This window comes from Hyperolius riggenbachi, chromosome 10 (genome assembly GCF_040937935.1).
Source record: "Hyperolius riggenbachi isolate aHypRig1 chromosome 10, aHypRig1.pri, whole genome shotgun sequence".
Classification (NCBI taxonomy): domain Eukaryota; kingdom Metazoa; phylum Chordata; class Amphibia; order Anura; family Hyperoliidae; genus Hyperolius; species Hyperolius riggenbachi.
The window spans coordinates 78,691,884-78,702,933 of record NC_090655.1 but is presented as its reverse complement, the minus strand read 5'-3'; the positions used below and the strand labels follow the sequence as shown (position 1 = coordinate 78,702,933).

Genomic DNA, 11,050 nt, shown 5'->3' with positions numbered 1-11,050 from the left:
CTTTCACACATGGCCGCCGCGCACTCACTCTGCCAGACGTCACTCTACCCGGAAGTATATCTTCCTGCTATCCAGACACGGGCAAGGAAGTGGCTGCTGGTATACATTACATGGAGCGCTGGCACACAGCCTGGCAATGATTCCGTTTACCGTGAATATAAAGCTGTCCACTCGGACTCTGACCGGGACGCTCACACAGCACAACAAGGGGGCGCTAGACTGGTGAGTTCCGCAGAGGGGGCAGAGGTCAAGGGTCACGGAAGTTTAGGGTCCCTGCTGTACCACTTCCTCAGCGCTGGAGACAAGGATGACAGGGAATCCAGTTGCTGGCCAGTGGCCAAGTGGGCTTCATTGAAAGATATCCTCATTTATGTTACAGTTAACAGAATTAATTCCAGCAATCCTGAAACTGTGTTTATAAGAAACATCCTGCAAACCCAACACCATGCACAAATGTCTCATGGCATGTTTCCCTAATTCCTCCCCCCCCCCCCCCCCCCCTTCCCCTTTTATTTTACTTTTAGTAGCACAGCCTTGCTGTAATATTAGCCTGGGATTGTCTGACAATCTCCAGTTGCATGCTCTCCTCTGAAATAGCATACCTCTGAAATTAAGTGACCTCATGCACTGGGGTTTAAGTCATTTTTTACTGAACACTGTAGTAGGAGGGATATCAAGGGTACCATTTTTATATTTTATTAGAAAGCAACCCTGAAGTGACCAATTAAAGAAGAAAAAAAAAAAGAGATACGCAAGTATGGAGAAGGAAATGCTGTGAATCCAATTAAGCCTGCCCTGTCTATGTCTGGACTGGATAGTGTACTGGTTAAAGGATACATGAGGTAATCTGAAAAATAAAAGTTTCCCTCACCTTGAGCTTCTTCCAGCCCCTAGAAGTCTGTTAGGTCTCACACCGCAGTTGTATTCTGTGCCAGACCTCCGCTCTCACCTCCCTAAGATTGCGACCCATAGCTGGGTCAGGATCTTCTGCGCGGTAGTGCTGCATGCCTCGTACGATCATGCTCTCATCATCGGGAGCGGTCTGCATTTTCACACTTCAGTTTTCTATAAGCTGCACAATCATGAGATGTGTGCCACTGTGTGCAGGTCGTGATCTTATTGAGGGGAGAGCGGAGGCCTAGCGCAGAGCAGAACTGTGCCGTGGGACCTAACAGATTACTCCACTTACCTGGGGCTTCCTCCAGCCCCTTGCCGCTGACATGTCCCACGCCGCACCTCTGCTCTCAGCCTTCAGCCTGGGGTCCCTTCCGGTGCAGAGGTGCGAGCGACGCTGTCAATTAAGTCCACGTTGTCTGCGGTGTGCTGCACAGGACTTGATTGACAGCGGTGCTTGCGCTGGTGCAGTAGAGGACGCCTGGCGAGACACCGTGCGGGGACCCCGGGCCAGCAGCTGAGAGCAGAGCTGCGGCGTGGGACATGTCAGCTGAAAGGGGCTGGAGGAAGCCCCTGGTAAGTAGATCGGAGTTGGTAGGGAATATTTCTTGATGACTCCTTTTAAGGGCTCTGACTCAGGATAGCAGGGTTAGAATATCTGCTCTGCCTGTTCAGTAAGCCAGCACCTAATCAGTGAGGAGACCTTGGGCAAGGCTTCTAACACTGCTATTGCCTACTGAGCGCACCCTAGTGGCTGTAGCTCTAGCGCTTTAAGTCCGCCAGGAGAAAAGCGCAATATAAATGTTCCTTGTCTTGTCTGTGTGCCATGGTAAAAGTCGAGTACACCTTCAACCTTCCTTGGGCTGCCTTCAGAAGTAATTGCACCTCAGAGAACCTCAAAAGGAGAGTGGATTTGTACTGCGCAAGTTCAGACTCACGCATGCACAGTATTGATGTGCCCATCTTCGGAAACACTCAGAGACGCAAATGCGTCCGAAGGCAGCTGATTTAAACAGGAAAGGGGTGGGTGGGATGGTCAATGGGGGAACACGGAGAGGTCCTGGAAGGCTCTATGGGATTTAGAGTCTCCCCTCTCCATAGGTGAGCCTCTAACGATTCTTTTGTAGGTCACTTCAGAATCCTTTTTCGCCAAGTACCCGGAATTGGTTTTGGCTCATACAGGTTCTGAAAGGATGGGGGGATAATGTCTGAAAGCCAAGAGCTGAGGCTGCCATACTACGGCGCCACCAGTCGCAGGGTTTCTTTAAAAAAAAATATTAAGAATTCAGGGTTTCTTTAAAGAATTTCCTGGCTGATCCTTCTTTCTGCAGTAGTGTCTGAATCACACACCTGACATGAGTAGTTGGCTAATATGGAGAGTTTTATCACAGCACCTGATGTTTCTACATTAAAAGCTGGTGGTGCTTTGGTGTGCTTTAAAGAGAACCCGAGGTGGGGTTCTGACAATGCTATCCACATCCAGAGGCTTGGTCTGCCTATACAGCCCAGCCTCTGTTGCTATCCAGATCCCCCCCCTAAGTTCCCCCTGCGCTCTGCTATCTCACCCTCGGTCCTCTTCCCCAATCACGCAGCATGGGAACCCGGCGGAAACGGCGGCGGTAGCGGCACGAACACGTGCGGAGCGGCGGCGGGACCGCGCGACGTATTAAAACGTCATGTTTCCATTAATAGGCGAAAGCATGACGTTTTAATACGTATGTTTGTCATTAAATGGTTAAAGGGAAATTGCAAGGTATTTAAGATCTACTTGCATAGAGCTTCCTCCAGCCCCTGGCAGCCTGGCGAGGTCGGCATCTGCAACAGAGGGGACCCCGGGCCACCAGCAGGGAGGGGGGTTGCGCTGAGGGACACATAGGCTGTCACGGGCTGGAGGAAGCTTCAGGAAAGTAGTTTTTTTTTTTCTTTTTTTCTTTTTTCAAAACCACTTAAAGAGACTCCATAACAAAAATTGCATCCTGTTTTTTATCATCCTACAAGTTCCAAAAGCTATTCTAATGTGTTCTGGCTTACTGCAGCACGTTCTACTATCACCATCTCTGTAATAAATCAACTTATCTCTCTCTTGTCAGACTTGTCAGCCTGTGTCTGGAAGGCTGCCAAGTTCTTCAGTGTTGTGGTTCTGTGATGCATCTCCCCACTCCAGGCCCCTCTCTGCACACTGCTGTGTGTTATTTAGATTAGTGCAGCTTCTCTCTGCTCTATTATCTTTTACAAGCTGGATAAATCCTCCTCTGAGCTGGCTGGCTGGGCTTTCACATACTGAGGAATTACATACAGGCAGAGCTGTCTGCACTCTGCAGGAAGAAACAGCCTGGCACTTCAGTGGAAGATAGCTGCAGGGGGAAAGAAACACACAAATGATCTCTTGAGATTCAAAAGGAAGGGTGTATACAGCCTGCTTGTGTATGAATGTATTTTCTATGTGTGGACATACTGTACATCAACCTACTTCCTGTTTTGGTGGCCATTTTGTTTGTTTATAAACAAACTTTTTAAAACTGTTTTTAACCACTTTTAATGCGGCGAGGAGCGGCGAAATTGTGACAGAGGGTAATAGGAGATGTCCCCTAACGCACTGGTATGTTTACTTTTGTGCGATTTTAACAATACAGATTCTCTTTAAGCCCACAGGGTTGTTTATTTTTTGCATCTGAGCAACTTTCACCTTCCATTCATTTGTCAATAACTGTATCACTCACTACTCATCACAATGAATTGATCTATATCTTTTTTCCGCCACCAATTAGGCTTTCTTTGGGTGATACATTTTGCTAAGAATTTATTCTAAATCCATTTTACCAGGAATATTAAGAAAGAAATGGAAAAAAAATCATTATTTCTCAGTTTTTGGCCATTATAGTTTGAAATGAATACATGCTACGGTAATTAAAACCATGTATTTTATTTGCCCATTATTACACCATTTAAAGAGAATCTGTACTCTAAAATTCTTACAATAAAAAGCATACCATTCTATTCATTATGTTCTCCTGGGCCCCTCTTTGCTGTTTCTGCCACTACCTGCTGCGATCCTGGCTTGTAATTGCCAGTTTTAGGCAGTGTTTACAAACAAAAAACATGGCTGCTAACTAGAATGTGACAGGTTTAGAGAAGCTCTGTCTGTGACTCATACAGCAACAACACACAGCACACAGCCTGCAGGGGGCGTGGAGGGTGTGTGCATAGCTTCTCCCTATCACAGCATAGTAGCACATTCCTGCCTGAGCTGACAAAGCCGACAAAGGAAAGAAGATTAGATTATATGATGCAAATATTACAGTGACTGTGCAACTAGAAAAGGCTGCAGTAATCCAGACCATATTAGAACAGGTATAGGAACTTATAGGATAGAAGAAATAAGGCTGAACAATTTATTAGAGTCTCTTTAAATTATGTCCCTATCACAATGTATGGCGCCGATATTTTATTTGGAAATAAAGGTGCATTTTTACAATTTGCGTCAATCATTATTTACAAGCCCATCATTTAAAGAATTATAGTAGCCTTCCTAGCGGTATTGACGAGCCTGGCTCGTCCAGCAGAAACATGCTGAAAGCGGTATTGACGAGCTGAGCTAGTCAATACTGCAAGGGAGATTTCCTGTTTGTCTGCCCCGCCGGCTTCACTTTTCCCTCATCAGAGGGATTCCCCAGGATGGCTGGATGCCTGACTGCACGCTGCGGGTAGCGATCTGTGCTACCTCCAGCGTGCAGAACTAGCATCCAGCCACCGGATCAGCGGGGCAGAGTTCTGCAGGGCTGGCGGGGGCTCCCCCTCTATGCGGTGGGCGGGGGGTCCCTTTCTGTACGGGCTGATGGCCGGACGGGGGCTCCCCCTCTATGTGGTGGGCGGGGGGGTCCCTTCTGTACGGGCTGGTGGCCGGGCGGGGGCTCCCCCTCTACGGGGGTAGTCCCCTTCTATGTGGGCAGGCTGTGGGTGGCCTCTCTCCCTCCCTCGTACCATCTCCTCCCTCCCGATCCCCTCTTCTTCAAACCCCCCCGATCTGAAGCCCTTTGAGGTCTACTCACCCGAGGGCTCTGGCCAGCGGCGGCAGCAGCACTACCTCCTCTATCGCCGTAAGTCTCGTTCTCTGTGTAGGTACAGTACGAGGCTTGGTGATGTCACCAAGCCTCGTACTGTAACTACATAGACCGGGACTTCGGCGATGGAGGAGGAAGTGCTGCTGCCGCCGCTGGAGAGAGCCGTTGGGTGAGTAGACCTCAAGGGGGGGGGGGGGGGGGTGTTTGAAGAAGAGGGATCGGGAGGGAGAGGAGATGGTACGAGGGAGGGAGAGAGGCCACCCACAGCCCGCCCGCATAGAAGGGGACCCACCCACCGCATAGAGGGGGACCCCCCGCCCGGCCACCAGCCCGTACAGAAGGGCCCCCCCTCCGCCCACCGCATAGAGGGGGAGCCCCAGCCCGGCTACTGGCCCCCACAGAAGGGGGACAACTCCCATATAGAAAGGGACCCCACCGCATAGCGGAGTCCCCCATAGAGGGGCTTTAGACGGGGAGCAGGGAATCGGGAGGGGGGATGATGACACATCTGGCTATCTATAACTGGCTACACATCTGGCTACACACCTGGCTACCAATAACTGGCTACACATCTGACTACCTATAACTGGCTACACACCTGACTACCCTTACATCTGGCTCCCTATACATCTGGCTATACACCTGACTACCCTTACATCTGGCTACCTATATACCTGGCTACACATCTGGCTACCTATATACCTGGCTACACATCTGGGTCTTATACTCACCATTGGCGGGCTGATCCCTCGTCGCGTACCTCTGACTGCTTACCCAGTGCCTTCTTCCATGTCCCTTGGCAGATTTTGCTTCTCCCTCGGTGATGACATGTCCCCCACCGATCGGCGTTGATGACACCAGGGTCACACAGCGTCATCAACATCTTGCAGCAAACACTTTTTTTTTTTTTTTTATTTATTTTTTTTTTTTTTATTGCATTCAGTACAATAACCTGTATTGCATTCAATAAAAAAATTAATTGCAAAAAAAAAAAAAAAAAAAATGGTTGGAAATTAATTGAAACACTTTTTTGCACGGAAATCCTGGGGAAATTGAATTCCAGGGTGGTTAATATACTCCTTTGACATGCATATTTAAGAAGTTCAGACCCTTAGGTAACTATTTCTGTGTTTGTTTGTTTTTTGTTGTAATTTTTTTTTGTGGTACTTATCCGTTAGCCGGGCGCATCCGGCAGGTGGCGCTAATTACTATTCCTCCTCCAGGCCGACATGGATAGTAGGGAAAGATGTAACTCTGGTGGAGTTTTGTCGCCACCTAAAGGATGCGCCCGGCTAACGGATAAGTACCTTTTTTTTTTTTTTTTTTTTTTTTTTTTTTTTTATTAAAAATTGTATTTGTGTAATTTTTGGTGTGGAAGGTAAACAGCTAATTTTTAATGTTAAAAAAAATGTATTTATTTAATGAAAAATGGATGTGGGAGTAGTTTTACTATTTGGCCACAAGTTGGCCACAGTCAAAGTCCTGGGAGTGATCTATCTCGCTCCCAGGAACAAGAATGAAGACTGGAAACTTTTTTTTTTTTTTTTTACTTAGAAAAACTGCAGCCTCTGATAAGAAGCTGTCTGTTTTTCTGCGGCGGACTTTGATCAATGAATGGGATCTATAATGCCATTCATTGATCGCTGGGCTAACGGGCAGCGGGAGTCTGCGCAGCCTATCTGGACGAGAATGTTCGTCCAGATAGGCTTAAGTGATTAAACAACTTGCACCTTCCCTTATTAAAGGGACCCTGAGCAGGTGATAAAAACAGAATTTATACTTACTTGGGGCATCCTCCAGCCCACCATAGGCCGCAAGGTTCCCTGGTCCCGACTCTGGTTACAGGACCACTTTGGCCTGAAGTCGTCAGTTCTGCTTACCGCTTCGTACAATTTTTTTTTTTTTTTTTTTTGTATTAAACAGCTTTATTGAGCAGATCAACAGATGTACAAAGCTTTTGAAAGCAGAACAAATAAAACACAAGGTATTAACATACCAACTAAACATCAAGAAAATAAGGGGAAGCATATGAAGGACATAGCTGGGATAGTTGGGCTGTCCGGCCCGGGAAATGGGGTATCTAGTACCTCCTTCTGAGATCCCAGGGGTCAGTCCGTCCTATCCGCCCTTAATGTATGATTATATTGCTCCCTCTGATACGTACATAGAACTAAAGAAAAAAAATACATAAAAACAAGAGACAGAAAACAAAAAAAGGAAAGAACAAGCTATCGAGATACATTTATGCATATGGTATCTGGTTACCGGAGTCCTGAATAATTCCAATCCTGTATATCATTCTATAATAAATGAATACATATGTCCAAGGGAGGTTAAGAACTCCTATATGTTTTCCAGGGTTCCCAAATGAGATCAAATCTTGTCATATTCTCAATACTATAAAAATATACCCGATCCATTATCATCATTAGGTCTAGACGTTGGGTAACTAGTGATAACTCTAGATCTGTGGATTTCCATTTGAAGGCTATAGACCACTGAGCGGCTAGTAGCATATATCTATATAAAGGCCTAAATCTACCTGGCACATCATCATTGAAGGTATATAACAGGGCCTGGGAGGCGGATAGCGAAACCGGAAAGCCAAACACCTCCCGAATCATGGTTTTCCATGAGTCCCAGAACCGCTGAGCTCTGGGGCAGTCCCAAAAGACATGCAATATCGTTCCCTCCATTCCACACCCTCTAAAGCAAGTCGATGGGACCGAGGGATATATTATATGAATTTTAGCCGGAGTGTAATACCAGCGAAACAAGATCTTGAGCGCCGTGTCTTTAACCATATTAGATTTGACTACACCAGAGACAGCGGTTTGGATATAAGACCAATCTGTTAGATCAAATTGAGTTCCTAAGTCGCGCTCCCAGGCTCTCATATATATCAATTTATTCTCACTATCGCAACCTAACAACTGGGCATATAGGGATGAAATTAATCCTTTTTGTCATGAAAATCCAAAATAGAGTGACTCAAACATTGAAGGTTCAAACTCTGGGGGTGAAGGAAAAATGGAGGAGAAGTAATGTTTTATTTGACAAAAGCGGAATACCTCCTCCGGGGGAGCGTCTTGACTAAATCTGAGCATGTTAAATGTAATTGGAACATCACTAATCCAGAATTTATTAGCAGTAAAAAGGCCTTTATCCCTCCACCAGGAAAACAGTTGTGGGTTCCTAAAAGCCGGAATAAAACGAGAATTATCAAAAATGGAGATCCTGGAGGAGGGAAGGGTCATAAGCTTATATGAAGTGGCAATTGAGATACATAGTTTAGTCAGTGACGATACAATCCTGTTCCTGCCAGCGAGAGTTGATATGTCTCTTTTAGATACAACCGTGACCAATGTAGATAAGTAAAATGTGAAGACTGTGGTAGATTCAAATTGATACCAGGTGGGGGGGTTAGAATTTATTCTCCAATCTAAGATTTGACTAAGTTTAGAAGCCAAGTAATAATGCCATAGGCTGGGTAAACCAATACCACCCTGTAAAGGGGGTCTGTACAGGACTTGTGCTCGAATTCTAGCTGGTTTGCCATCCCAGATAAACGTATTAATCTGTGACTGTATGCTAGATAAAGATTTTTTAGATATAGTTATTGGGAGCATGCGGAACAAATATAACAGCTTGGGGAGAATGATCATTTTACATGCCACACATCTACCTAGCCATGAAACCTTAAATGAGGACCATGTTTTCAAGAGTTGAGTAATATTATTAACTGCATGTGAGAAGTTAGTACTGTACAGGTCCCCGTAGCCGGGTGTGACAAAAACTCCTAAATATTTAAATTTAGTTTTACTCCATTTGAACCCGTAAGTAGAGTCTAACCATTTAATTGTATGTGGATAGAGATTAATCGGGAGGGCTGTGGATTAAGAAGGATTTACCTTAAGGCCTGAAAATTTTGCGAACTTATCCAGTATTTGGAACAAATTGGGCATGGTTGTTATAAGTCTAGTCAAGAACAGGAGAGCATCGTCAGCATACAAGGTTAATTTAATATTGTCAATTCCGTAACCATGGATGTCAGGATGTCGTCTAATCGCCAGAGGCTCTAGAGCGAGAGCGAATAGCAATGGGGAGAGAGGGCAACCCTGACGGGTCCCACGTTTGAGTTGAACAGGAGCAGATGATGCACCAGGGATGCGGATCACTGTAGATGGGGAGTAATACAATGCTGAAACTGCTGTAATTATAGGGCCATTTAGGCCAAAGCTTTCCAAAGCAGTGGTCAAATACTGCCAACCCACTGAATCGAATGCGTTACTAATATCTAAACCCAACATCATAAACCTTGAGTTTTTAAGTTCAGCATCCTGTAAAATGTTAACAGCTAATCTAACATTATCAGAGCCTTGCCTGCCTGGGATAAATCCAGTTTGAGTAGGAGCGACAAGATCACGCACCATAGAGCCTAATCTAGATGCTAGGATTTTAGCAAAGAGTTTGATATCATTGTTAAGGATAGATATAGGTCTGAATCCTGCCGGGGTTAGAGTGATCTGTATCCGGTTTAGGAAGCAGGGTCATATTGGCCAATAGCATTTCAGAAGGGAGTTTTTCACCACGGAGAACAGCATTAAACATAGATGTCAGAGGGTGCAATAGTGTGTCAGCAAATTTTTTATAATATAAAGGAGAAAACCCGTCTGGGCCCGGGGCAGTAGAGGATCTAAGCGACTTAATTGAAACTAATACTTCCATGGGGGTGATCGGGGCATTAAGAGCATGCAGCTGATCTGGTGAGAGGGAGGGCAACTGTAAGGTGTCCAACCATGCTTTAAGTTCTGTAATATTGGATGATATTTCGGTTCCCAACAGATTTTTATAATATTCCTCAAATATTTTTAAGACTTTAGGAGGTAGTACCTCCTCTCCGCCTCCAGGATTTTTTAATTTAAAAACATGTGGGGGTTTATAATATTGATTTAATTTATGTGCAAACTGAGTAGAGGGGTTATTGCCTCGTAGGAGGAACTTTGCTTTGTAGAACTTCAACGCTTTGGCATGAGAGTTATCTAGTATAGAGTTCAATTCGGTTCTCTTCAGGTTAATTTAATGTAAAATTTCCCTAGTTGTTGTTCCATAATGTCGTTTATATAGTAAGTCTAGCTCGGCTGTTAATGTCTGAATTCTTTGTGATTTTAGTTTCTTTGCTCGTGCAGCTTTTGTCATAAAGATACTTCTCAGAACTGGCTTATGTGCTTCCCACCTTAGAATAGGGGAGGTGTTATCCTCATTGTTAAACAAGAAATATTCCTCCAACTCTCCCATCACAGATTGTCTATCTGAATCCTCAGCCAAAAGAGAGTCGTTGAGTCTCCAGTTGCCGGGATTGAAGGGTATGCCAAGACCAGTCAAGGAGGACTGAACCATATGATGGTCAGACCAACCACAAGTAATGATATCTGAGGAGGAAGAGTTGGAGGCAAGTATTGGGGACAAGTAAATGTAGTCTAAGCGGGCATAGGATTGACGAGGGTGAGAGAAAAAGGTATATTGCCTACATCCGATGTTATGGGCTCTCCATATGTCTATAACTTTAGCTCTAGAGAGGAAGCTAGTGAGTTTTCTCGGGAAGGTTTGCGCAAAAGGAGATTGAACCGATCTATCCAGAAGTGGATTAGCTACCGCATTGAGGTCTCCTGCAACTATCAAGTGTGTTGAGGATAGTCTATCCAGTTGGGATGATAATAGTTGTAAAAAGGTAGTTTTAGAGGCATTGGGAGCATAACAATTAATCAGTGTAACAGCTTTACCCTCCAGAATACCTTTGAGAATTAAAATTCTGCCCTCCGGGTCCATGAAGGAATCAATAAGTGTGAATGAGACTGAATTATGAAACACTATGGCAACTGCTCTAGCTTTTTTAGTAAATGAGGCATAATAGGCCTTGTTATGTGACCGGTGCAAAAAAGTGGGTATTTTAGAGTTAACAAAATGCGTCTCTTGTAAAAATAAGATTGAGGCTTTCAGGCTCTGATAATGTTGAAATGCTTTTCTACGTTTGACTGGCTCATTTAACCCCTGGACATTATGTGTTATCATATTGAACAGTCTAGGCATGAGAA

The 11,050-nt window shown here is 45.0% G+C and overlaps 1 protein-coding gene across 1 annotated transcript in view; it reads left to right on the top strand.

Annotated features, from left to right (window-relative positions):
• Positions 1-74: 74 nt before the first annotated feature.
• WDR11 (WD repeat domain 11) overlaps positions 75-11,050 on the top strand; it is a 158,566-nt gene continuing 147,590 nt past the window's right edge. Inside the window, exon 1 of the mRNA XM_068258016.1 lies at positions 75-222. Coding sequence (XP_068114117.1) covers positions 137-222 — 86 coding nt within the window. The 5' untranslated portion in view covers positions 75-136. The remainder of the gene's footprint in view (positions 223-11,050) is intronic.